Here is a 27,670-nt window from a genome sequence, read left to right on the forward strand (position 1 = left end):
CCCCCCCCCACACACACAGAGCAGAGACCTTCAAATGTGAAAAAAAAAATTCCTCTGGATCTCTGAATCAGATTGCATTGGTAGCTTTCGGACCAAGGCACAACCGTGCTCACTCACGTACAGCTTTTGCCCACACAGAAACTGTTTCTCAGATGTTCAGAACCACTCACTTCTCTGCCTGGGAACAAAGGGCCACACACACCCGGTGGCTGAGTTAGAGTCTCTGTGGCTTTTGTAACCCTTCCAGTGGATCTAAAACATACAGTCCCTGTGGCTTTTCTCTGAAGGGTCTTGTTCCCATGGACGTCCTCCCTCCAAAGTCAGATTCAGACTCCCTGTCCCCCAGATCTATTCCAAAACAAATTCCCAGCTCAACCTAACCCAAGCAGGGACTGCCAAGCTCTCCCCGCCCCTTCCCGAAGGAGTCACTTCAAAGCCACAACAGCAGCAAGAACTCAGAGTCCCCAGATGAAGGGTTTGTAAAGTGTCCTGGCCACATCTGTAAGGAGAATCAAATATGACCGTACCCTGTTTGCTTTTTAAAGTGGGAAACTAAAATTAGCACAGATCCCAAGCTCCTGTAACACACCCAAAGTAAATCAGTGACGAGCTGGGTGGGGAGAGAATGACAAACTGACAGAAGGCAGGGAGTAGGTGACGCTGTGGCTCAGGGTGGAGGCAGCGAAGTCGGAACTCTCAGACAGTGACAATTAGATAGCGAGATATTGCTGCTGACTATAAGCCCAGTTATCAACACACTGGTGACACAGGTGTGCGGGTCAAAATCTAGGATCTTGCTACAACAAAGACGTCATTTCAATTCTGTGTCCGGCCTGAAATTCACCCCTGAAGTGGGTGCTGTTTGCCATTTCTGTAGCTGGGTACCTAACAAGGGGCAAGCTGGGGAGGAGGGGGTTACACTTCAGCTCATGGTTTGTAGGGAGAAGACCCAGGAGGTCAGGAGAGCATGGCGGCCACAGCTTTGTGGTGGCAACATACAGCGGCTTCCTCATCTCAGGGAGCCAGGAAGCTGGGAGACTGGAGTGTTGGCCTCCAGATGGCTTTTACCTTTTTGCTTTTTAATGTTAGCTTAAGCTTCCAACCCAGGGGATGGCACCACTCCCGCTCAGAGCAGATCTTCTTGGCTCAGTTCGTCCTCTCTGAAAACGCCCCCATAGGTACAATGGACAGTCCTGCCTCTTCCTAGTGCCCTGCCTGCATCTTTCTTTACCCAATGAGGCGGGCGATCAAAGTGCATCCTCACAGTACCTGTGTTTCAGTTTCTCTGCCTACCATTCGGGCAGGAGCCGTCTTTCCCCTTCTGGCAAAGGAAGCAGAGGAATACAGCAAGTTTCCATGAAAGGAACACAAGCACGCATGTACTCAAAAGAAAAGCTAGTTCATAACAGTGGGGCGCTGCTGTGGAACCACTTCCTGCTATTAACACCACGAAGATGTGCTTTTCAGCTTTCTAGAAGAGGTCTCTGGGGAAGGCGCGTTCTTACACTATGAAGGGAACCTCTAACTGCATCCTTTTTAGCTTGACACCCAATCTCGTCACCTCTCTGCAAGGTGACCTGGTGCCACATTAAAGACTGTTTTTGGAAAGGAAGCTAGCTCACTTGGAGCAGGATGGTAGGAGAACCATGGCCTCTACTGGGGACCAAAATCATACAGCACATTGGATAAATGCTATCTTATCAGGCTAAATGCATTTTAACACACCAGAATCTATTGAGTACTCACATCAGGATAAATCTCTTCGGGTACGGTTTGACCTAGAGAGGCTCTGTTACCCCACTGTAGCATCTGCACATCTGGAATTAAGTCCCACGTGTCACTGGATGCCTTGAGCATCCACTGCCACAGCAAAGTCGTGTTAAGGTAAACTTGACTTCCAAACACCATTATGTAACCTAGAGCACAATCGTGAGAGGTGCCACAGCTCCCCAGTCACACCCTCTTTTTGAGAATGTAATTACAATTGTGTATCCAGAGAAAGAGGGGGTTAGGGGGAACAAATCATCAGCATCTGAAAGTGTGGGTCTATTTTGATGCAATGGACACCTTCAACAATTTTATTAAAAACTGGACTTCCGGACAGCTCCAGAAACCTCCCTCAGGGCATTGACAAGAGGCGTGTGTGGAAAGGCGGAGGAGATGTCCACAGTGTTGTCATGGAGGGGTTTGTGCTAGGGTAGCATGACTATCATCCAATACGAGGCAGAGTGGTTACCATGTCCTTCAGGAGACTTGGCAATGGAAGAAGCAGGGCAGCGCAGCCGATAGCTAATGTCTGTGGTAATGGGGTCTTTAGCAATCCCTCCCTGAGGGGGGAGTCAAGGGACCCTCAACTGAGACTCTAGTTACCATTCCAACCCTCTGTTGTTCAACAGCTTAAGGCAGCTAAAGTACATGAAGAGTGGAAAGTGCCGGGGGAGGCGGAGGGGGAGGGGGAGGGGACGAGGCCTGTTCAATGGTGTAGCTGCCCATGAGTTAGCCATGATGTGGGGGGCACTTCCTAGTGGTGAAGCTGCCTTTGAACCACTCGTGTTCCTGTAAGTAGCCCCTTAAGACTCAGCTACAATCTGTTTTAGTCTTCAGGGGCTCCCCTTGTTTGTAATAAGGAGGTGTTTAAATCTCTCCAGGCTATCCCATATCATAAATACTTAAACCTTCCTGCATTCTTCCATTCAGAATGTCAGCTTGAGGAGGGCAGGGGAGTATGTTTCATTTTTTGCAAACATTTATTTATCTATCTAATCTATCTACCCATCTAATTATTTTTATGTGTGCATATGTGTAGGAGGGGGTGTACATGCCCTGGTATATGTGTGTGGAGATCAAATGATAATTTACAGGAATCAGTACAGGGAATTGTACTCAGGTTATAAGGCTTGGTAGCAGACACCTTTACCCACTGAGCCATCTTGCCAGCTCAGGGAGTTCTGTTTCACTCACTACTCGTCCCAGAGTGTGGAATGCCACAAATATAACTTATACAAGGAATTCTATATGCATCAAAAATGGGTGGATGGTGATTTGTTCATTGAGTCACCTATAAGATTTCAATCATCCAAGGAATCCCCTTGTTCTCCAGATAATTACCAAGAGATGTGGCCATAAACAATCCATGTGGAGATACTTCTGAGAACATAAGGGTGGAAGATTAGGGTCTCATAAATATTTAGCCACAGTTCAGGATGAGTAACAGGGTTCCAATCTGTGTCTGAGAAGGAGTCTGGTTGGACTCTCCAGTCGTGGCACCAAACACCATCCACTGACTAGTTTAACAGTCTCTGTGAGGGAACCACAGCCAGAGGCTCCTACCAAGCATGGATCCTTTGCTGATGGACGAGTTTGTCAAAGCAGTCATTCACTTGCGTCTTTATTCAAGAAAGACTGAACAATTAAAAACAAACCTAGTCTAATGGTACTCTTTCTGTATGTGCCAATGGCTGGGGACAGAAAACATGACCCATCACTAGTCTCGAAATCAGTGGCTACTCAAGTTCCTTGGCTTCCTGCTGGGGAAATGAGAGGGGATGTGGGCTCAGCTCTGCTAAGGGGACATAGTCACACTCTGTTGGAAAGGGCCCCTCCCTGTCCTTGCACTCTGAACACAGGGACAGGTGCGGCGCTTATGCAGCAAGATTTTAAAGAATAAAAAGACACATTCCATGTAGACAGCAATACAAAGGAGTTATATAAATTTATTTCGCATGTAACGATTGGTTTAGAAAAAAATCCCCACTTTCAATGTTCATCCCATCTCTCAGGTTTTTTTTTTTTAAAAAAGTGATAAAAGGATAAAAATTCCCCACAAAATACAATCTGTGTTGCTCATATTTACAGATTACCAGTCATGAGTCAGGCCAGATTGGTTAAAAGTTACCATGACTTCGAATAACCCAAATATTTTGTGTATGGCAGAATACCTGCAAGTCTCTATGCTCTTGGCTGCATCCAGAGAAAGGGAGAAAAACCTTCCAGTGTTTTTAATTATTTTCTTTTTTAGCCTCCCTATGTAATCAAGTTGAAGTGGGCAGTTTCCCTTTGGTGTAAAATCAAAGCACTCTGTATCCAGCCTAAACCAGCTTCGCACTGAAATTCTGTTCCATCTTCTTCCCTTAGTAAATGCATGGCAGAGTCCAAAACGACCTCCAATGATTAATTAGAAGAAAAAAAAACCTAAAGAAATAACAGAATTTAGAGAACCGAGCAGTCTGCCAAGATGGTGAGGTGGATATGTGATAAGCCTCGGGCAGCCATCTGAGCACAGGGGCACAGGGGGGCCACGCCACACTCACACAGAGAGTGATTCCATTCTGTACCCTTCGGCGGTTATGGCTGAGGTGAGGGCCAGGTAGATGATACTGCTGTGACAAACTCCTTGTCATGCTTCCAGGGGGCCGAAGTTTTCCAGCTGAAAACCTCTCTCTGGGTCAAGATTCCTTCAGTTCTTCAGCGATCAGGAATAAGCCTTGGAAAACGGCTGGGCAGGGATTTCCTACCTCGCATCTGTAGACACCCTGCTGTGTACACGGTCCTCCAACACCTCTACCTAGAGCAGGTGGGAGCAGTCTGTCACACAGAAAGCCTTCATACACTAAACATAGACACATCACGAAAGGTACCTGGCGACACACCCTATGGGGCAAGTTTCCCGAAAGACGTCTACACTTGGTAAGACTATCGCTCTGAAGGGAGAAAGGGATGGGAGTGGTTTTCTTCCTTGGATTGAAAACCTTCATACATCTGCAAAGACAGAAAATAATGTCGCCCGGTCTCTTGGACTTTCACAGTATAAGATTGTTATGATAAATCCGGCCACTTAGAAAACCTTTCTCTCTCCTTTCAGAATCCAGCTCTCAAAGGAGCTGTCGCCCCGGGGCCTTCCTCTGTTCCCAACTGACCCAAGCTGACTTCGAGTGGACTGGAAGGCACTTTGAAGACCATCCCAGGACCCACAGGGGATGGAGTTACTGGGTAAGGAGGGGCCTCTTCTCTTCATAGTGGCAGCAGAGCTGTCTCGTCAAATGGTTACTTGTCTTTTTTTTTTTTTTTAAATAAAGTGACAACCTAGGGCTCCAGTTATGAATGCAGCTCATTCTCTACCATAAATCTCTAGAAAATATCAATTTCATCGGTCATCTACTGTATGCTTATAATATCTAAAAATAAAAGTTTGATATAAATAAATGTCCTTTAGTGGCAGTATACTAAAAGACCAGCCCCTTGGCCTTTGAGACAACCATCAAGATCATTTTTAGCAATACAGATAGCAGCTAACTGTGACAACTGCAAAGAGCTGGTATTGCAAAGTCCATTTGGTCTGTCTTTTGTACCTGGCCAGTGAACTGCAGTCATGGCCAATGATTCCCAAGATGCTGACGCAAATGGACAGAATTTGGTCCATAGCCAAGTGGCTCACATTCCCCAAGAGCACAGAAAACTCTGCACGGAACCCACTAATGTCCAGTACCATTGCAAATAAACAATGGAGGGAGCCAGAAACATGTGTACCAATAGCAGAGACACAGAGCTGAGAGACAGATCCACAGGACGAGCAACTAGACCATGTAAAGTGCTGGAAGACCTCAGTCATTACCTTAAAGCAGAAAATTATACTTTGATTATTTTTTCTTCAAATCCCCAAACATCAAGACAGTTCAAGCAAACAAAATTCTAAGTTTTCTGGCATCCCAGATGTCAAATTCGCCTTCATTTTAGCTAAGGGGGAAAAAAAAAATCAGTGCATATATAGGAAAATACGAAGAAACAAAGCTCTACCCTCATTTCGCAAATTCTGTCCAATTGCAAGTTTAAAAAACTTCCTTTCCACTTTGGTGCTTTGAGGCAACATGAGAACATGAGACTTATCTCCTGTCTTCCTTTTTTTTTTTTTCCATGAAGTACAGGTGCGAAGTCAACGCTTTGGTCCTGATCCCAGATAGCCAGAGTGCCAAGGACGGACGGGCGCAGTGAAGACTGTCCACAGGTCATGTCCATCTCTGCAGAGAGCAGGTGAGTGGGCGTCCAGAAGGTACCGCTACCAACGGCCACTGACGCTGGCAATGTCTGAGTGATACTGGCGGGGCAGCCTCCCACTGGCTCCGCCTTCCAGGAAGGAGGTGCATGCATTTGGAGGTTCAAAAAGTTTTCTTCGGCTTTTACTTAGTTCTAGGAAGAGAAATGAAAGAGAGAAAGAACCGTCTGTTAGCTTGTTAGTGGAGAAGTGCCCTGGAGAAGGGGAGCACTTCAGAACTCAGAGAATGGTGGCAGTGGGAACTGGGAAAGCCACAATTGGTGGACGGCGGGAGGTAAACTCTCGGTTAATAGCAGGCATTTCTAAACATTTCCTAGCCTACTATATGAGAGGCACTTACTGCTCACCTAGAGAACTGGGGCAAACCATGTTTACTGTAGTTTGTACAATGCCCAGGGCAGTATCATTCCCAAAATTCCCTAGCCATATCAGACAGGTTTGCTAGGCCAAAGGTCAGAAGCACGGGGCACAATAGATGCTGGCATGAGAAGATATATTACCAGTGGCGATTACGGTAGCTGGGAGCACGGCTTAGTGGTCCAATGGGGGGGAGGCCCTTGGATCAAATCTCAACAAAGCACACATACAAACACACGCATACATACATGCACTCTTCCTCCATGACGAACACAGGAAACGCTAAAGTAGGCAAGACAGACATGCAGGAGAGAGACTCCCATGCCTGAAGACTTCACAGGGGAGAATGAAGCTCTACACCAAGCCTGGGCTTCTTGAAGGCCAACCAGTTTCTGAAGCATAAGCAAAAACTTTGTACAGAAACATCAACTTAGTAAAGATCTTATCTGCTAAGAAAGTTAATACTTAAAAACAATACTGAAATCTTAATTGTCTGGGGAAGAAAAATAAAACACCCTATTTTGATTTCAAAGAATCCTGAGTGCTTAGAAAATATAGCTAGTGATTTTTACGGTACAGAATCAAACGGAAAGGCAAGCAGCTAGCTAACCGACAGATGATGTGTGCTAGGCATCCACCCTGTCTGATGGACCCTGGCACCACCACAAACTCTCTAGGAAGAGGTGCATGGGGAACCCTGAGACAGGAAGTTAGGATTCCTCATAAGCACCAACTGGAAATCTCTCCAATTTGCTCAACTTTCAATAATCAGAAGGGCGTAAAACTGACTTGCTTGAGTCTGTGTTCAGGAGACTCGGGCAGGAGATGCAACACCTTAGGCTTATACAGAGCTCAGATTAGTACCACCCCTCCCCCACGTACACCCACCGCCTTTGGAATCCTGCAGTCACACTGTGAGCCATGCGAGCCCTGGCAAGTCTAAGGATGAGAAGATGAGCCACGTGGGTGAGGACCACCAGAGAGTCAGCCACGCTCGTGTCTGCTGAGTAGCGGGAGGTAAGTCAGCCAGCAGACCCTTACGTTCACCGGAGTGTTTTCAGAATGGGAATCAAGGCAACCTTGGAGGTACTTCTCTTTTGTTAACACACTGTTCTCAGAGACATGAAAACACTGATGCATTAGAGGGGTGGTGGCAGGTACTTTAGAATTACTTTGTTTTGCTCAAGTCTTCCCTAAGGGACAGATAACACAAGTAGTCTCTATTTTATAGACAAGGAAACTGATTTTTTTTTTTAGAAGTTGATATCTCCTGCTGGCACCCTGATGAAATGCAGAGTTGAGCCCTATCTGCCTGAGGCTAAAGGTTCACCAAGCACTAGATAAAAAAGGCCCTGTGGTCATGAGAATGCCACCAGAGACATCACCACTTCAGGCAGGACCAGTGTCAGAGAATTAGTTTGTACTGAAGCGCATCAAATCCATTTCTGAATTGTAAGACTAGTTTGCAATCTGTGAAGAGGTGTAAGGCGTCTCTAGGAACAAGGAACAGGCTGACACACATGGCATGGTTGCTATTTCACTACAGACACCGACATCCTTTCTAAAATGCTGCACCACCGTGTCTTCTTTTAAAAACCCACAAACACGGAACTTCATATTTCAGACCAAGGAGGAACTGAATGTTCCTAAAGGCAGACTTATAGAGGACCATCTCTGGTCTCCACTCTTTCTCACAGCCATAAGGTCCGAGTCAGGAGTTTGCTCCCACGTTACAAAAAAGGAAAAGTAAGGGTTGGGGCAGAGCACTCTTCCCCAGCACAGGAGACGGTGCAATGAGTCAGTGAAACTCACGAGGCCACTGAAGCAATTTTCAGTGATTATTTTTAAAAAAGTCCCATCAGCTAGCCATCTGAAAGAATACGATGAGCACGAGGGGGATCAGGCCGTCCACAAAGGTGCTGTTTCTGAGAGACTGAACATACATGTGAGGTTCAGAAACAAAACTGCCCGAGAGAGGCTGTCAAGGCAAGTCCTACTGCATACATTTAAGGGTCTTGCATGAGATTAAAAAGCAAACGCCTTCCTCAAGTCGTCTCTCTTGTCTCAGAAAACCTAAGGGGATAGTTTCAGAAAATACCAACCTTTTTCTTTGAAATTCCAAGGTTCACACAATCCTGGCAGCTCTCAGGATCTTGTTGCGGATCTGAACAGAGTCACAAACTAAAAGAATAGGTCGGGAGATGTTAGATCTACCTGAGGCTGTGGCAGCAGGCTTGTCAACAGGATGCTAGCGTGCCTCGCTGAGTCTGTCCGGCTAGCTAACCAGTTACTAAACTAGTCTCAGCAATCTCCTGACTTAAAAAAAAAATTAAATTTATTCTCGGACATATCTCTACATCTCAAATTCATTCCCTACAATATTAAAATGCAGGCTTTCTGCCCCAAGATAAAACCTCATACCAAAAGAACAATTCCAAGGATAAATGTAACCATCTGCACCGTTTGGCAACGGAGACATCATCTAACCAGAAGACAAGCATGAGTCTGGGCTGCCCTGCCAGGCTGCATCTCTCTGGAGTGAAATGTTGGGAGTCTTTGTTATCAGGCAGGCTGAATTTGGAGAAGCGACTTTTGATGACGCGTTTTTTCATGATCACATCACTTGCAGAGAAAATGACGTATGAGGTTCCAACAAGTGCACCGGGCAGAGCAAGGCAAACCTTCCTCGATGTCATCAAAGGCCCCATGATGTGCAGAGCAGTTTCCCAAGGTGCCCGATTCCGTTTAAAGGCATGGGAACCCATGAGCCTGTGTCTCCAGAATACATGCTGACCTCAGAAGAACCGAAGATGTCAATTGAAAAAAATAACGAGTCTTGAAAGCCCCTGTGTCTCACTCTCCCCATCCTCCTAATCCAAGACTGAGGTATTGCTGTACTCCAAAGGAAAGCTTCCTGATGATCCACCTACAGCCTGTGAAGATGTTTGGGAGCCACCCCTTGTGACTGAATGTTCACAGGACTTGGAACCACTTCACAAAGGAAAAACTTGGTTTTCCTTACACCGCTACCACTATTCCGTGAAGGCGAGTGAAAGGCTATAGTGTGTCAGGGTGGATACTTTCCTGCAGAGAAGCGCTAGCCTGTATTAGTAAGTGTGACTTAGTCAAATGCCAATAGTCAATCTCGCTTGACAATCAACGAAATGCTAACGTCAGAGTCTGAGAATAACCCTGTGTGGATAGGCTCTAGGGTAAACAGAACAAAACAATCTTATTACCAAAGACGGCAAAAAGAACAAACGAGGGTGTGAACCAGCCCGCTAAGAGTCTCCATCAAGCCCGCTGATGTCTTTCACGGAAGGATACGTCTCAGAAATGGAAGGGGACCCACACAATCGCCACTAGCGTCTACATTCATAACAAGCCAAAACCAAGAGAGATTTGGAAACTCACCCAGGAACCAACGACTTGGCTCAGCGGGATTCAACCTCCTCTCTGAATCCACTGTTCCCTTCACATAGAGTGGGATAAGATCAAGACTCATCAGGAATGACACATCCACCTGAACACTGTTAATACAGGCTGGTGGAGGCCCTGGGGTAGAGTCCTGAAGCATGGAGGGACAGGTGCTATGCGGAGGAGTCTAAGACTCCAAACCACCCACGCTGATGTCTCTCCTGGTTGAAGGCACCTGTGCACATATCTGCTTTAGACAAAGATTTCCCTCTAGGAGGTGGATCAGGTACTGCAATCCACTGCTAAATGAAATGGGCAAACCCTGAGGTTTCCAATCGTATTTTCAACTATGAACAGCGAACGCTGTCTAGAAAGGATATCCACCAGCTAGATGCAATCACTTGCCTTGCAAAGGTCCGGCCTGCAAAGTCACAGTCCCCCAACTGAGAATGCTTGCTTTCTGCCTTTACTGTCACTGTCTTTCCAAGAGGCAGGCACACATAAACACTGCCAGCAAGACTTCCATGGTCCTCTTTCTCTGAACATTGGTGTGTACTGACTTATGTGTGCACGGCCCCAATTCATCACCTGCATGGCACCCCAATGAGTACATACAGAGTACTCACTAAAGGAATATGCAACAGACCACCAAGAAGGCAGACTAGGGATGTAGATACTATTTTTCTTCCATTTGTGACTCAAATTCTACTCAAAACATTAGAAAGATCAAAAGACATTAAGTCTGATAAGCACCGCCAGGAAACACCATGTATGCTCTTTTCCTCTCAGCGGGATGAACCTAAGGACATACACACTGGAACACGGCTGTCAATCGAGCAGTTATTCACAAACTCAGAAACTTGTGTATCACAGTTGCTCACCCATTCTCATGCTCTGCATGGGGCAATCCTGGCTACATCTTTCTGAGGAAGTCTAGTACAGGGAGCAATATTGCCAAGGAAGGCTTTGGTTAAGTGCCTTGATTAGGTAGTAGGGTGTTCTCAGCATTGGCAAGACGACCCCCGCTGCATCATATCCAGCATGGCATCAGAGGAGTAAGTAGCTGATGGGCAGAACCAGGCCCACATGCAGAGACCCCTGGCAGAGGGCTTTCAGATTTTAAAATATGACTTTAACATATCTACTCACCTGAGATGGCCAGCAGCATTTTCCTCCTGGCACCAAAGGTCGTAATTCCCAGCTCCTTCAGATCCTGATCTGTGAGGGTGAGGAACGTCTGGAGATCAATCTGTGGAAAAGAGAAACAAGCTGTAGCCAGTATGAAGTATGTGTGGGGCGTGTGTGAAGTGTGTGTGGAGTGTGTGTCTTTGCCACTGTGGAATTGACCCATCATTGTATTGATTCATTAACCTTATCTACTTCCTAAAATCAATAGTGGTGGCACCAACCCAAGGGCTGGGCATTAGGAAACAGGTGGTAGGGACTAGAGAGATGGCTCAGCAGTGAAGAACACTGGTTGCTCTTCCAAAGAACCCTGGTTCAATTCCCAGCACGCACATGGAGGCTCACGAATGCCCATAACTCCAGTCCTAGGATATCTGATGTCCAATTCTGTCCCTCATGGGCTCTGCATACACATGGTACACAGACATACATTCAGGAAAACATTCATACACAGTAAATAAAATCTCAAGGAGAAAGAAAAGAAGGAAGGAAGGAAGGAAGGAAGGAAGGAAGGAAGGAAGGAAGGAAGAAAGAAAGAAAGAAAGATTGATTGGTAAATTGAAAGCAACTGTTAGCAGGAGACAGACTAAGCCAGCAATACCAACGAGATAAATTTAGCTCCAAGCATCTTGGCAGCTATGGCCAAAACAAAACAACACAAATACTGCACCACGTTTGTGAACTGATGAAAAGAAGGGTTTGAATCAAGACTGTTCGTTAGCTTCAATTATAAGAAGAAATCAAAGTGTACACAAAATGTTAGCTTCCATTGTGTTGTATACAACCATGTGAAAGAATCAAGTCCCCAGTTCAATGAACTCAACAGACTATCTCAAAAATGGCACAGAACTGCCCACATAACAGCACAGCTGTGCCTCGGCCACACAAAATGGAAGAAAACAGTTCAGGTGCAGGGCTCTTATTTTGAAGGTAGCCTGCAGTACTAGAAAGGAACAGCAATGAAGTCAGATCCTAGCTGTCCCATCACTAACACTGGGCATTGGTGACAGGCCATAATGTACCCTGCAAGCTGCTGTAAACATCATATATGGCTGGACCTGCAGGCTCAATGATGATTTCAGAGGAGCTATGACCCCAAGGTTCCCCTACATCAACACTCCAGTGCACTCTCTCAGCTAAAGTGGTGAAAGATGGTTGGGGTCCTTTTCTGCAGATCCCACTTTCTACTTCTCCGCTTTTCTTCAGCAGCTAGAACAAGCTGTGACGTGACTAAATGCCCAGGGGAAGGAAAACTGCAGGTCACCGTAGCTTCCTTCTGGAGGTCATCACACCCACAACCCAAACAAAGATGCCCAGGAAGGAAGATGCAGGCTGGCCCACCTCTTGCTGCTGGAAGACGTCGGTGTATTTGCCCAGACCCAGCTTGCTGAAAAGCTCGGGGAGGTCGGAGCCTTTGAAGCAGCTGTTCAGGTTGCAGCCATTGCTTCCTGTCAGCGAGGAAATGCAGTCCATGTAGTTGCTGCTGCTGAGATAATGCTCTCCTGGAGGGCAAAGGAGAGACAGTCAAGGCCACAGGGAATGCGGTTTAATTAAAAGCCTTAATCACCAAGTATTTCAGATTTCATTGTTCGGTGGAACAGAGCACCGGCTGCGGAAGCACAGTAATCCGTCACCGTCACCGCGGGATCAGCTTTTCACCGAGGAAACACTGTTTATTGCTGTCAGGAAGCTCCTGCCATTATGCGGTTACAGAAAGTTAGCACCAGCCGCTCCGTAGCTAATAAGCATTCATTGTGTCCCCCCCCCCCCGAGTGTTGGCTTTTTACAGCTAATTTGATGGGAATCAAATGAAGAGCTGGAGAAAAAGCCTGGGATACAGTAAAGGTACAGGAAGTTCTAACAGGCCCAGGTTCCCCTCTGGATGGCAGGGTGGCTCTCCGCCTCCCGACTTGGGCCTCCTTAGTGTAGAGTAATTCTGCAACCGTACAGCACACACACCCCTTAGCCTTGAAGGCCACAGAGGGTATCAAGTCCGTCAAACTGGGTGCTTCTGAAATGAGTAAGATCCGCAGCAATGATGCTGAGGTGTACGTGGCCATGCTGCCTCTTGCCTGTGTGGCTATCCGTCCTCTCACAAGGATGTGGCCCTATGAGGGATTATTTCTAGCAAGTGGAAGAGACAACGCTCCCCCAGGCCAGGCAGCTCCATGCAGATCACTCCAGGGCTCTGCCACAGCCCGGCCTCAGAGTTAGCTTGGCCTGGGTTTCTGGGGCCAGGGATCACTTCTCCCCTTTCCGAAGGCTAATCCTTCTTGCCTAAACAAGACCTGCGTAATGACAATACCAGCTGACATGCCAATGTGGATGGGGAAAATCTCCTAAGACCCCACCCCCTACAAACAATCAATGGCTGTTGAGATAGAGGGCCATGGGGGGAACTGGAGGAGGAGGAGGGATACAGGTAAAAATGATGTAAATACAGTATGCATGAATAAAATTCTCAAATTAAAAAACTTTAAGCTAAAAATCCTGGAGTTTCACCTTTAATAGCTAGCGTTTCTTCAGTTGTCAAATATGCTACCTTGAGAATATCTTACTCAACTGCCTTCACAAGTTCCTGTCTCTTCCTTGTTACTTGGAGGGGTGTTATTCACTCCACAGATGCCTACAGAACATGTAGCTGCTAGGTGTCAGGCACAGCTTGACACACAGTACTCAATAAGCATTCACCAGGTATTACTGACTCGCAGAACTAAAATTCTACAAGGTAGGTCACAGTAGTAAATGATGGCACTTGGGGATGCAAGCGCTAGAGCATCCTCCTTGTACAAAAGGCAGTGGGAGGAGCCAGGAAAGCTTTGGAAAGAGGTGACTCATGACTCATACCAAGCACCTCATGTCTCAGGAGCGAGCTGCCTGCGCCTCACCACCTCACACTAAGCGAGGGCATCTAAGCTGACGCCTGAACGTGGGAACAGAAGTCAAAACTCACTTGACTTGTTCTGTTTGCGCTTGGGGCTGCCAATGGGTGCCGCAAATTCGCCGTGACCCATGGGTCCTATTCCATTCCGGTCTCGCCAGTTGTCCGATTCACTTCCACTTGCCAGATGCTCACGACTGCTGGACCTCGAGAGGGACAAGGAGGAGCCCTGTAAAGAGGCCAAGCCAGAGAAGGAAGAGTTCAACACGGTGGGCTTCTTGGAGTGGGGGGGAGAAACGATACCATGCTATATCATTGCAATGCCTGCCGCATACTAGGGCACGCTCATTCTCTGGCATGTACCAAGGATGAGCACTGACAGTGAGTCCTCACCAAGGGGACATGAGTGCAGGTGGCCCCGAGAGCTCTAGAAGGTGCCAGTGCAAAGAAAGTTTCAAAATGTCATGGTGAGCTCATCCCTGTTTTAGGAAACAGAAAGACACCCCCCCCCCACACACACACACATGCTCATACAAAAAGGACATGGGAACGGTGGGGTTGCAGGGAGAGCCAATGTTCTTAGAAAGATGTCTGCACCTATCCTAACACCCAGTGTGGGGAGACAGAATTGGCTTCCCCTGGCACTACCCTCCCCCAAATGAGGATGTAATCTCTCCAGCCAGTTACAAATACCTACGACAACATGCTCTTTGAAGTTCTCCAAGTTTAAAGATAACTTAGGACAACTCAAAACCTGCCTGAAGGTACACTGATTCTTTTTGTTTACACGTCCACGGCACGACAGCACCCTGGCTTTGGACTCAAGGTTCAGGCACAGACTTCTCCTGTGCAGATTCATCGTCACTGCTAATTCCAAGAAAACTCGCATCACACTTACCTGTGGCTCATGCAGCCCATTCACGGCTAGGATGGCCTCCCTTAAACACTTGCAACTAGAAGCCAGACACCTTAGTCCTGAGGTTTTCTACTTCCTCCCCACGTCCTCTGTGACCTCCTTCTTCTGTCCCATCCTAAATGGCAGGCTAGCCATAGGCCTGGTCTTTGACACCCACCCCCTCTGTTTTCCTGTGTTTTGTCACCAAATGGGTTCAATCCTCTGTGAAGTGCTTAGTGCGCAAGGACTCTGGCAGCTTGTATGCCTGCATTGAGATCCCGGTGGAACTTCAAGATGGTAAGGCTGCAAATCTAATACCGATTGCAGTTATTTGAGCACGTCCCTCTCTGAATGGCCCTTTCCACCAGCCACTCAAACATCTCTCTCCGCCCACTTGGCCACTCTGGTGCAACTCTGACAACCCCCCTCTATAATCCAGCACATAAAACAAGCCTGGCATTTTTTTTTTTTTTTTTTTTGGTTTTTCGAGACAGGGTTTCTCTGTGGTTTTGGAGCCTGTCCTGGAACTAGCTCTTGTAGACCAGGCTGGTCTCGAACTCACAGAGATCCGCCTGCCTCTGCCTCCCAAGTGCTGGGATTAAAGGCCTGCGCCACCACCGCCCGGCCAAGCCTGGCATTTTTAAGTACCAATCAGAGCAGTCCATGCCTCCAGTCTTGAACTTTGGCTGTTCAGAGGCAGGGGTGTTTCCTAATTTCCCATGATTCCCCTCTAGTTTTGGACTGAGGTGTACCAGAATCAGCCTTCATCTTCAATGCCTTCTGCCCCGAGACCTGTCCAGTGAATTCTGCTGTTACCATGATCAAGCCATTTATTCCTTGGACTCAATGCTCTTTCCCAAGATCCTCCTGAGATTGGCCCTATTTTGTTACCCACATTTCCTGGCATGGCTCTCATCTGTTCCTAGGGTCAAAGCAATCTCTGAGCACGGACTAGGAATTTTATTACCCACTGCCTTCTTGACACGTTGTCTTCCTCCCACCAGAAGGCAGGCCTGTCCCCAAAGCAGCACACTTAGAATGTGCAATCTGATACACGGGACTGTCTCAGGGATGCTGTCATCAATCCATTCATGCATGTCATGCATACCTCCCTCCCTCCCTTGCTCTCTCATTCTCGCAATAGGAACTGTCTATTGTTCTCTAGAGCCTTCCCCACATTCTTCATCACGGAAGCCAGCCTCAATCCTCATTCAGAGAGGCAATGGAAGGAGGCAGATGACATGGAGCTTCCCCGGGCTCTTGTCTCACTGTTACTGCCTGCCCCCACCTTCCGGCATGAGTGGGACATCAGTCACGGAGGTGGAGCAGGCTAGCCCAAGCCAACCAAAGCAATAAAGACATAGGAGAGGCTAGACAGAGGCCCAATACATTTCTACTCAGAAAGTTTGTCTGTCTGACCCTGGGTAAGAGCAGCAGGATTGGGGGGGGAGGGGATTTTGCGACCCATGTTTGTTTTAGCCAAAAACTTCCTTAATGTTTCAGCACTAAATACCCCTTATAGCAGTGTTTCCTTGAGGCATTGGAATCAGCCGTGGCTCATATCCAAAACACCTATCTCAGCTCTTCTTCACTTTGTATCCTTACCAAATGAGATCTCAGAGAGCTTAACAAAACGGTCCTTCTTCTAAGTGATTAAAATCGTGTATGTTTGTGCGTGTCCGTGCCAGGTGGATATACATCAATTGCACATCATCTTTTCCTTTGTGCCCCTTGAGTTACAACATTACGGAGATGTTCCAGAATATTCTGTAAAAATGAACCCCAGTCTTTTCTCTCATAGCTACTGGCCCCTATCACAACAAAGACACATCCACTCTGGAGTCTCTCTTCCTACTACACATTTGTGGGGATTATATAAATTTCTACATGAAAACGCACCATATAAGCCACAAAGAATGAAGTGAATCCACTAAGACCTTAAGTGTCCACCTAGCACTTGGAAAGCATTACCTTGCATACGAAAAGCAAAACAGCTTGAATGTGCAGTTACTTCCTCCAAGGAGGAACACCACCTTGGTTTTCCTACGGATAACGATCTCCTGCAGAACTAACAGCAGTGTTCTAGGATTACTAGATACCCAACAATACAACACAAAGGAGGATGCACGCTGATAAGCATAAAAGCCCACCAAATCTATCCGTGAGACCGGGTGGGGTTTTTCAGCCCCACAAACTCTGCCTGCACCTGACTAATGTCAGGCTCCAAGCAGGGAACCGAGGGGCATTTCTATAGCTAAATGTCTCATTTCAGAAACTACTGAATAGCAGTCCACAGCTCCACGTTTTCCTCTGCCCAAAGCGAAGGCAAGGGAGGTGGACCACTGCCTGCAGGGTGCAGGGCCAAGTCTTGGCATTAGCTTAATTCTTCTGCTAACAAAAGACAATGCTCCTTCCTCTCTGAGCTCCAGCAGCCTGAGGGGAAGTGGACACCTACAGCCTAAAAACACCCCATAATGGTCCCCACATACCGGCAGCCTAAGGTTACTTTAATCTTAAATACAGCCTGCCAGGTGGCTACTGCAACCCTGACAATGGAATTCACGGGCGACTGTTCAATAGCGTTTTCTTCTTGGCTTGCTCAAGAGAGATAAAGGCAATTTTTTAACAAGCATTTGCTTTTGCCTTGCATCCATCAACAATCTTATTATAATAAATAAATATATAAAAACCCACACCCCCCCCCCAAAAAAAAGGCAGAGAAAAGGAACTCCTTCTACAAATACTACCAACAATTCTGAAGCCCTCCGCCAGCACACCTGCAGCCTGATGGAGGCTGACCATGGTAGGCTTAATCACGCTCATCTACCCAGCATGTTTCTGTGCAAGCTGCCCGGACCCCCACACCCTAAGACCAAAGCCTGACATTCTCAGATGGACAGGGTCTGCTCAGAGTCACATGAAGCCTGGCCCTTGGGAGGATGGAGTTCTGGCCCTTCCTCTGCTTGCAAAGAACACAAGATTCCACTCTCACGGTGGAGCTGTGTGGCCAACATCTGGGAAACATAAGGATGTTGGAACGGTTGCTTGAGATGCTTCCTCCTACGTCCCTGGCACGTCTCAACATACTGAAGTTGACTCAGATTTGAAACTCTGTTTTTGCTGAATATCTGCCTTTTCCCCTACTGTAGCTTTGCTGGTGATACTCTCGAACAAAGGGACTCTTTGTAAGTTTTTAGGAAGCACTGCAGCTGCCCTTTGCTTGATGTTGGCCCTACTCTATCATGGATCTGGTATACTCCTTCATCCAACAAAAACTTACTCCCAAAATATAAATTCCCATCATACGTATAGATGAATAACGTCAAGGGGAGAGAAAAAAATTCTACTATGAAAGCTCATCCATTTTCCACAAGCTCACAGACAGAAAGGGAGCCAAGCCAATCGGTCCCTATGGCCATAAAGAGGCAGGGACAACAGGGAGCCAGCTGTTCTTCTGTGGAAGGGATAGACAGGAGAAGAACTATGCACCTCGTAGGCGGTCGTCATTGTGGGCTTGTACGACACGTGGTTGGCTCGTCTCAGCTCCTTGATGGTTTCGGCAGGCATGGACTTGGAGAACCCCAGGCCACTCCAGGTATTTGTGGGCGTTCTGACCTCAGTCACTACTGGCTTCTTTAGCATCGCTTTAGAATGCAGAATATAAGAGAGACTGTTTGTTTATGTGCTTAATGCAATTCTTAAATAAACTTACTGATGGTGCGCAGGGTTTCCTCAACACATGAGAAAGTTGTAATTTCAATGTTATTTCTTAACATGCAATGCCTCAGAATAAAACATTTTATCCAATAAAAAGTAAATGAGGAAAAGCTGCGGGACTCCTTACTTATGCTCGTGTATTTCACAAAAATACATTTTTATTTCGACAGCATCTGTGTAGTATGAACTCAAACATTTTGGGTTTCTGTTTTATAAGCATCCAGTTTTTCAAATCACCTGGACTGCTTGAAAATGAGGGTGTGCTGAAGGCCAGAAAGGGGAAGCAGTCCTGTGTCACTTACCTTTGGTGGCTAATAGCTTCTTCTGCTCATAGTCAAAGGCCTGAAAAGGAAATCCGGAAAAAAAAAACAGCTCTGTTACCAGTCCCAGAGCATCCTGCCAATACTTGTGAATCAGCCTCAGACATTGGCTAAGCTCTACATCATGATACCACACATCTACAGCCCATGCGTGATGAATTTAAACACTCCTTCCAAAGAAACTTGGAATAATCTACTACTTTTATCTAACTTGATGTCAATGGCAAAGATTAGAATTTTCCTACCAAAATGAAACATTCTCGTTTATGAAGACTGTCTTCCACATCAGAACTACTATATGCCAGTGTGACATGAAGAGCCTAATAGATGCAGAAGCATCAAAGGAAGATGTCACACGACGCCCTTGGGCATCTGTTGTCTCTCCTCCGGTCTCAGAATCAATCCTTCTGCACGCAGGTGAACAAGATGAAAACTGGGATAACATCAAGACAACATATGAAGTTATCAACTACGCTGCTGCAGCCGTGGCTTTTGAAGCTGGCTAACTGCACTGATCTAGCTTCGAACACTAACCATCCGATAGGATCGAACCTAGATACCCTGGTACCTCACAGAGAGGAGGACCACACATGTGCTCTGAACATTGAACAGCTAACTCTGCAGAAACCAGGAGAGATGCCGTTCTGAAGAAAGCTATGCCTGCTTGGCTACATCCCGGAGGCTAACCTGTTCGCACCACCCCATTCCAGGGAACAGATAAGACTTGATTCAAAGACCTACCACGAAAATCAAGAACCTACTGGCAAGAGTTCTTCGGTTCTACTCCCAGGAAGACTATACCAGAATATATAAGGTTCGGAGGGAATTACAGCCTGGGACAGAACACGGATGAGGTGGCAAGGAGCTAGCAATAACCTTGGGTCAAGTGGTAAACAGCAGTGTCCCAGTGTACACAAGTAGCTCTAGGAATATGGCTGTACCTCACTGGTTTTTAGACAACACTGTGTCACGGCATTTGGGGACAGCTTAAACTTGCACTGGAAGTTAAAAAAAAAATCTATTTTAATTCCCAGGACAAGAGAGGAAAAAACCGAGGAGCCACTACTCAAAGCCAGTGTGGGGCTTTGCAAAGAATACAGTGCGTCAGAACTCCTCTGGAGACTGAGCAAGCAACAGTCTCTGGAGGACTGAGGACGAGAGTTGAGTGGAAAGCTGCTAGAGGGTGGTGAAGAGATGGGCATGGTCTTCAGCCATAGGATGAGAAAAATCTTCAGTGTGTCTCATGCCAAATCTCCCTAACGACTCTCACATATTTCCTGGTGATTTGGGGGCCAGCTTTCCCCTAATGGCATAAACACATCTAGTTAAAGAGTCACCCATGAGAACATTGTTATCCAACCTACAAGCAAGAACCATGGAGTTTGTTCACAGGGACCCAAAGCTGGCGGGGAAGAGGATGGCAGTCATCAGACACACAAACCCGCAAGGGTCATAAAAGGAACTTGGTAGTTTCTTTTTTGGGACTGATGCATTATGGGAGCTGTGAACTCTATCCACTTCAAGACTCAAAAATGTTCAAATGAAAAGGATTAAAAAATAAATAAAACCAGGAGTATTGAATCATACTTTGGGATAAAAACAGTGTCACTTAGTTCTATGAATTAATGAAACCTAGTAGTTCTTTTTGGTTTTTGTTGCTGTGTTTTGTTTTTGTTTCTAGGGTTTTGTGAAGTTTTTCGAGGTGGTGGGGATGAGGAAAGCAATAAGGCATTATAGGATGGATGTTCTTTCCCAGTAACGCTGGTGCAGGAAGTAAAAAGTGTAGGTGTGTGCGACCCCTCAAAGCACTAACTCCTTGCCTCTCACCCACATCTACGTGAAGATCAGACTCCAATTCTCTGCTCAGGAAGCTGCCCCAAGTCACGCCATGAACAGGGTAATAAGCCAGGGCTGAGGAAGCTGAAGCCATCACCAACACCCAAACCACACCACTGTCACCATTTTGCATGGTCCTCCGAAGAATTCACATTCCACACTTGCTCTTTTCCATAGCCATTTTGAGCACCAAGTTGACTATCTGTATTTCCAAGCCAGAAGAATGAGATGTACTTCTCTAAGAGAACCGTCATCTCTTACATATCTATAAAGCTTGAGGTGACCGCTAACGCAGATGACCCTTTTACTAGTTTCAAGAGTCACTTTTACGTCGTCTAAATCCTGCACTTAGTTCTTAATTTTCATATAAAATCCAAACTTCTGCTTATCTATTTGAGTTTCACACTGACCAGGGTGCAGGAGAACAGGCTAGCATCTGTGCATCTCACGAACGCTCCCTGCTTCTTGCATGTCCGGCCCAGCGCCCTGCCCTGGCATGACTGCTGTTGCAGAGCCTGCGTGACCGCAGCGCCTGTATTACTACAGCACCTGCATTACCTGCATGTGGACATACGGTGGCTGCGAGGCCAGGCGGGCCCTCTCCGAGTTCTGCTGGGCAGCTGCTCTCTCAGCTGCGCGCTCGCTCCCTGGCGCCTTCTTGTCAGCGAGGGGACTTTCCGCGGCACTCAGCTCAGGGTCTGAGAGCAATCTGTCAGTGCTGCTGTGAGAGAGAGTCGGGAGTTCACTGTTCCACCTGGCACACTGACAGGCCGCACGTGTCCCCTGTGCACGGTCACTGTGTGTGCTTCGGCCATCACCTGCATACATCTGTCATCTCATTCCACCCTCAGAGCAATGTCATGACACAGCAACGCTGAGACAAAGGTGATGCTGTCACCCCACTGGCTGACACGGAAGGAGCTTGTCCAAGGTCACTGCCCTAGGGTGCTTCTGGGTTTTGAACCAGAGTTGAAACCGTTTTGCAAAAATAGGTACCACTATTGGAACTCATGGTATTCTACTTGTGGTCTACAGGGCACAGAGGTACAGAAAAGATTTCTGATGTTTGTACATCAAGCAGACACCAGGGATTCATGCAAAGTTTGAGTTTGACAGCCTGATAAGCCTGAAGGTGGACAGACGACAGCTAGCACATGTGACATGCATATGATGCTGATTATGAAGGAAAGTAAAACAAGTAAATATTCTCCAACGCTTAGTTAGGGAATGAGCAGAGTATCACGTGGTGCTTATAATGGACAATACACCAGAGTGAGAGTAAATGGTGCATCAGGATGTACCTTAAGCCAAAAACGTGATGTTTTGTTCAGTTACAACCAATCACCTATCCTGGTCCCAGGTCAGAAGTTAAGACATGAGCAATACGCTCTGCTTGACAGATGCTGACAGAGGCTTCTTGAGGACATGGGAACTAGAAATGAAGGTGTTTTTCAAGTTCACTAGGGCCAAGGGCCAGGACAGCAGCAACTCAGACGGCAGAGCGGGTGAAAGGGAAGGGACCCGGGATCACATCACTGGGACTGCTGGAGCCACAGCGCCACAGGGAGAGTCAACAGCGCTAAATAAAGGGCAGGCCACACTGGCGGGAGCAGGTGGGGGAGTGCTGGAAGCCGGGGCCTCATCCAGGATGGAGAAAAGGAGAAGGTTCAAAAGGCGCTAGAGACAAAGATTCAACAGAGAGCCGGAAGCAGAGCGCTTGAGGAACATACACCCGAGAATGCCTATCTGGGGGAATTAGCGCCCACAAATGACAAACAGGAAGAGCAGAACGGGGTGGAATGCGTCCAGTTTATGAAATAAAGTGGCTTTGGTAAGCAATGCAAGAAGCAAGGAGCTATATATGTTAATCTTTCCGTAAAGCTACTCCTAAAGACAGCCAAGAACTAAGAAGATGGAAGAGAAAAATCAACTAGTTGGGCAGGTTTTTCCCGAGAGAGAACAAAGAAAAATAAAAGGCAATCTAAAGATGCCTCAATTCTAAACACTGCCTAGGGAGGAGTTCCTGCTAAGAAAACTCATGGGCTGATCAAAAAGTTTAAGTTTGCGTGTTCTGCACTGGAGAGAAGGGAGCCACAGCTTGAGAGCCCCTGCCAACACCAGCCGAGGTGGGGTCACTGCTGGAAACTGTCTAAGGCAGGAACAGAGCCTGAAAATTGCCCCCTCCTCATTGCCGGAGAGCACAGAATGTCTCTGAGGTTCCGAGCAAGAGGACTGTTTTAAGGATGCAGCTAGAAACCCGGTAACTCAATGAGAGGTGGGGAAAGACTACAAAGAGGGGCAAGGGCGAAAATAGGTCATTCATTGAGTTTTTAAAATATAATTGTAAGAGGGAATTTTTGGAAATGCCCACGATGAAATCTAACCCAACTTGGGTTAGAGTCTTAACCACTGAGCTCAAAGTCAGTTCTTCCTCCACCATTTCCTCCCAGCAAGATGAGCATACATACTGTAGGTGTGAGTTCTTCGTGCCTTGTAGGAGCTCAACCGTCTGCCGCTTGGCACAGGAGACCTTGGAGGGACCCAGCATCTGCTTCAAGTCGCCAGCATTCCCAGAATGGGAAGGACTTCGAGGCATGCCCACTTCAACGAAGGCATCATTGCAGCCTGTAGGAGGGCAGGGAAAGGAGAAGAACCAAAATGTCACCTTACATCGGCCATGGAGGGAAGTGAAAACCCGTCTCTGTGGAGAGCCAACTCCAGAATCCTAATTGCGCTCTCACTTGCAGAGGCAGCACACCTCGGCAAGCTCAGGCTATCACCAGAACGCAACCTGAAGTAAAGACCCTGGTGTTTCCTGGAGATTTTTTGGAATACACGAAATATACATTTACCTAGGAACATTAGTGGGGCCCATGTGTTCCATGAAGGCTGTTGGGACTAAAGGAGGTATGTATTTACATATGAACATTAGGGGGACCCTCATGTTTCCCAGCTTCCTTTCCCTTACCATGTAGTTTTTTCCCTTTTCCACTACTTGGGTCGACAAAGCATTGGGCACCCTAGAGAAGTCTACCATTGAGCTATATCCTAAACCCCAAATTTAGTCAGTGCTAGGAACTGAGCCCAGGGCCTTACACATGCTAGGTATATGCTCTTCCAATAAACGACACTCCCAACTCATGTTTCCTCAAGATTGTTAGGGGTGAACTTGTATGACGTTTTCCCGTTACACGACAATGGAAGAGTGGTATTTCTGTGGGAAACGCCTTTCAGGCCATTCTTTTATCATGGTCTTTGGAACTGCATGCAAGACATTGACTCTCCATAGTTGAGGTAGAGTGTTGGTTAATGAAACCAACTCAGAAGCCCTGCAGACTTCCCCCCCCCCACAACCCAGAGTGTGTGTGTGGGGTCCCTTTATCCAAGCTACAAGTCAGTCTGAAAACTACAACCTTCCACAGAGTTTGTCTTGGGAGAAGCCTGCTCCGGCCCAGGTGTCTGCATGGATGGATCACCGTGACTGGCACTCAGCACTTTTTCCCCAAGCGATGAAGTGGACAGTGCCCCGTATTTCATGTTCGGAGGCTGAAATCATAAATAAGATAAAAACACGATTTAGAAATAACTTGTGGACACAAAAATAGGTTTCCAGCAGCTCCTCTCTTGCCAAAAAGCACAGACCACCCCACCTCACGGAAGGGCATTACCTGCACATGTCCATTTAAAGAGGCTGAGATGGTCTTGCCTTCTGTCTGCATGCTGTTGATATGGACATCAACGGGAGTCAGGCCAGGTGGGGGAGACGGGGCTGTGTGTCCGTAGGTGGGCACGCCAGATAGCAAGATATTGGTTAACGTGGCCTGGGCAGTAGATGGAATCATAAGGTGTGGTATAGCAGAAAAGCCTGTGGTGGTTCAGGAAGACGGTGTTAGACGGGGAACAATCTCGAAGTGACTGTTCCATTTGAGAACAAGAAGAAACTTTCTTTCCTGTGAATTCAGAATAACTTCCCATCTCTGTAAATGGATTTAACATTGCTATAAACATCATAAACGGGGGCTAGAGAGACGACTCAGTGGTTAAGAGGTCATGAGTTCAATTCCCAGCACCCACATTGTGGCTCACAACCATCTATAATAGGATCTGATGCTCTCTTCTGGGCTGCAGACATACATGTAGGCAGAATAAAATATACATAACGAACAAATTTTTTTAAAAAAAAATCATAAACGGAGGCTGGTGAGTGGGTAAGTAAGGGCCCTGGATTCCATGTTTGATGACCTGAGTTTGATACCTGGGACCCACATGCTGCAAGTTGTCCTTTGACCTCCCCGTGTGCACCTTGGCACGTGCACACACACAAATAAATGACTATTTTCTTTAAAGAAAAACAATGTTAAAATGAGGTGCCACTCCCAACCTTATTTGTTCCAGCCCCTCACAGCACAGGGGAAGAGAGCAGGGAGGCTGAACCTGGGTCCCTGACTCAGAAATAGCTCCACCGGGCAGAGCTGTTTGCAACGCTCAAGTTTGTAACCTTCCTGGGCCTTGGCCATTGTGCCCTGAGCATCCGTCTGCTTTTCCTAACCTGTTTATCCCCTGTGCAGATGATGTGTTGCTCACACGAAAAGCTCTTGGCTTTTTTGAGCCTCATTTTAACTAATTTACACAGCGGGAGACTTCCTTTGGGCTAGAGCATGCTTTGGATGGTGATTTCCACTTGAAGAAATGGAATTCTTTGTAAATACTGTTTTTTGTGTTTTTTTTTTTAATACTGTTTTTTTTTTCCCCCTAAGACAGCACACCTCTTGGTCATCCTTAAGTGACACTCACCTGGGGCATTTGCAGTGTTAGCGATTGAGGGTGCCCACAGTGTAGGGCTCGGGGTGCCAGAACTTGAACTTTGCAAAGGACTAACTGAACTGTTGAGAGCGTTCAGGAGTGAGTTTGGGGTTGTTGAAGTGTTGAGCGACAAGGTGGTGGGCCCCAATAGACCTGGAAGGAGTGAAAAGTCAAATCAACACACCTAAGTCCAATATTCTGAAACAGGAGCAGCATTCATATTGTCTTTTGGAATGAGCACCAATAAAATCTGACACTTTCTCATCTGCCAAGCACAGGTGACAGGGTTTTCTTTCAGAAACGTTACTTCAGATATTCCTGTGAGAATGTCTCTTTTCACAAGTCCAACGTAGGAATTTGCTCGCGCTCAAATAGACAATAGATGCCACAAGAATGGGAAGACAGATGTGTCCAAACGAACACAGCAGTCAGGCGCACAGAGGACTATTAGACTCAAGCCTGCTGACAAGCCTGGATGGACAAACCCCTGTTCCAGAGGAAGTCCTATTTTATTTCTCCAAGTCACTCACTTGTTATCGGCTTCCCAACAAATCCCTTTCCGAGCGTTCACACCTGGCCATGCCGAGGGATGCCTTTCCTGCGGTAGACTGGCTGTCTGGTACTCAGCAGAGAGGAGGCACTGCCAGATGGTGCTCTGCACGTCTGAGCACACGTTGACTTCTTTGGGCTCCGATCCAACAACTAACACTTGCCTAGGAAACGTGGCTCGCTTTGACTTATGCTTCAAGTATCCCATGATCATTGTAACTGATGAGATTCTCTCGTGGGAATCTGGGATTGCTAAGCTAAACCTGTTCCCTTTTACGTGTTCCTGGAAGTTCACAGGATCCGGTGTTACGGGAGATGGGAGGTTGAGAGACCCTCTCCTCCACTCAGGGACTCTGCCTCTTCACCTGGTTGCTCAACTAGAACACAATGGAGTTGGCTCCCTCCCGCTAAGTTCTCCAGCATGCCCTGGTCCACAGCTTCACTGTGCAGCTGGGCTGTGTGGTGGCAATAGCTTTGGTTGGCAAAGAGCCTGCATTACTGTAGTGGTGTTCAAGTATGGCAGTTTGGAGCCCCAACGAGTTATGTACGTAATCATTACTTCTTTCAGTGTTGGTGACTGAACGTAGGTCTTCGTATGTGTGCTCTATCATTGAGCACATACTACATATTTTAAAGGGAAAAGAAATAAATTTAAAAGATTTGCTGATTTCTTTTTCCTGCCTCAAGACCAGCAAAGATTCTGCTTTCCTAACAACCTAAGCCTTGTGAGCGGTGTAAGCTAGCTTGCTCTCCTTAGTGGCCTTGGGTTTATCAAGCCTAACCCTGGGGGTGGGTTCAGGGGCTCTCCCCTCCCCTTCTCCAGCCGCCCTCCAGATTTGCAATTACTTTTTGGAACAAACTGGATAATCTTTATCTCTAGGGAGGGAGGGCAATACTGCAAAAGCCAGAGAGAGCAAACACACACACATCAGAGTGAGCCTGCTCCCTTCAATCCGGTGGCATTCTTAATTTAGAAGAACAAACACAGCCACGGAAAATAAGAACAGTCAGCCTGTGATTATTTATGCCAGCACAGGGAGAATCTGGGCAGCCCAAATCCACAGAGCCGAACAACAACAACAACAAAAAAAAAAACCCAAGACTATGAATCAGGTCCTGTTGCTCTTCACCCCGCCCCGGGGCTCCGAGAAGAAAACAGCATTTAGACACAGCACAACGGGTAGAAAGAAAGGGAAGCAGATAAGCATTTCCCCAGTGGTAATAATAAACTTTATACCTAGTCCAGTGAGTCCAAGGCCTGCTGAAGCTAAGATATCCAGGCTGGGACATGCCAGGCCGGCAGGGCACGATGCTGGGGATAGACTGGTTGCTATGGAGACCCCACTGCTTTCAAGTCCGAGGAGACATTTCCTTGCTTCATACATATTTAAGGCATTTCGCTCAACACTTTTCACAATCACAGACTATGAAAACACATAATGGGGGGGAAAAAAGGTGACACTGGGGTAGTATACAATGAATGGAGGGGGTAATGAAAATGCAAATGAGGAGCCCACAGGAGGGCAAATACCACCTTCAATCAGCCTCTGCCTCTGCCACTCTTGGCAAAGCTGAAAACCGTTAGTTACCACCTACTGTGCGTGCACTGTTGCAGGCAGCACCTCCCTGCTGTGTGTGTGTGCACTGTTGCAGGCAGCACC

At 47.0% G+C, this 27,670-nt stretch overlaps 1 protein-coding gene and 1 long non-coding RNA gene across 6 annotated transcripts in view; one reads left to right on the plus strand and one right to left on the minus strand.

Annotated features, from left to right (window-relative positions):
• The window catches only part of LOC113457576, a 124,213-nt gene that overhangs the window by 82,713 nt on the left and 13,830 nt on the right, over positions 1-27,670 (plus strand). The window contains exons 5-7 of one of the 3 annotated variants that reach the window (XR_003378117.1): positions 4,862-6,027; positions 7,314-7,423; positions 8,799-9,173. This is a non-coding gene — a long non-coding RNA (uncharacterized LOC113457576). Of the gene's footprint in view, positions 1-4,861; positions 6,028-7,313; positions 7,424-7,663; positions 8,501-8,798; positions 9,174-27,670 lie in introns of those variants that run through there. The other 2 variants (XR_003378119.1, XR_003378118.1) reach the window with 2 other exon arrangements.
• Positions 3,697-27,670, minus strand: part of Bicc1 (BicC family RNA binding protein 1) — a 215,422-nt gene continuing 191,448 nt past the window's right edge. Inside the window, exons 10-22 of one of the 3 annotated variants that reach the window (XM_026785807.1) lie at positions 27,247-27,433; positions 25,452-25,613; positions 24,326-24,522; positions 24,071-24,203; positions 23,126-23,282; positions 21,216-21,378; positions 18,804-18,843; positions 18,274-18,428; positions 13,962-14,118; positions 12,350-12,510; positions 10,973-11,072; positions 8,509-8,587; positions 3,697-6,183 (exon numbers count right to left, since the gene is read on the minus strand). In XM_026785807.1, coding sequence (XP_026641608.1) covers positions 8,532-8,587; positions 10,973-11,072; positions 12,350-12,510; positions 13,962-14,118; positions 18,274-18,428; positions 18,804-18,843; positions 21,216-21,378; positions 23,126-23,282; positions 24,071-24,203; positions 24,326-24,522; positions 25,452-25,613; positions 27,247-27,433 — 1,668 coding nt within the window. In that variant the 3' untranslated portion in view covers positions 3,697-6,183; positions 8,509-8,531. The remainder of the gene's footprint in view (positions 6,184-8,508; positions 8,588-10,972; positions 11,073-12,349; positions 12,511-13,961; positions 14,119-18,273; positions 18,429-18,803; positions 18,844-21,215; positions 21,379-23,125; positions 23,283-24,070; positions 24,204-24,325; positions 24,523-25,451; positions 25,614-27,246; positions 27,434-27,670) is intronic. The other 2 variants (XM_026785806.1, XM_013351239.2) reach the window with 2 other exon arrangements.

This window comes from Microtus ochrogaster, linkage group LG2, assembly GCF_000317375.1.
Source record: "Microtus ochrogaster isolate Prairie Vole_2 linkage group LG2, MicOch1.0, whole genome shotgun sequence".
In the NCBI taxonomy this organism is placed as follows: Eukaryota; Metazoa; Chordata; class Mammalia; order Rodentia; family Cricetidae; genus Microtus; species Microtus ochrogaster.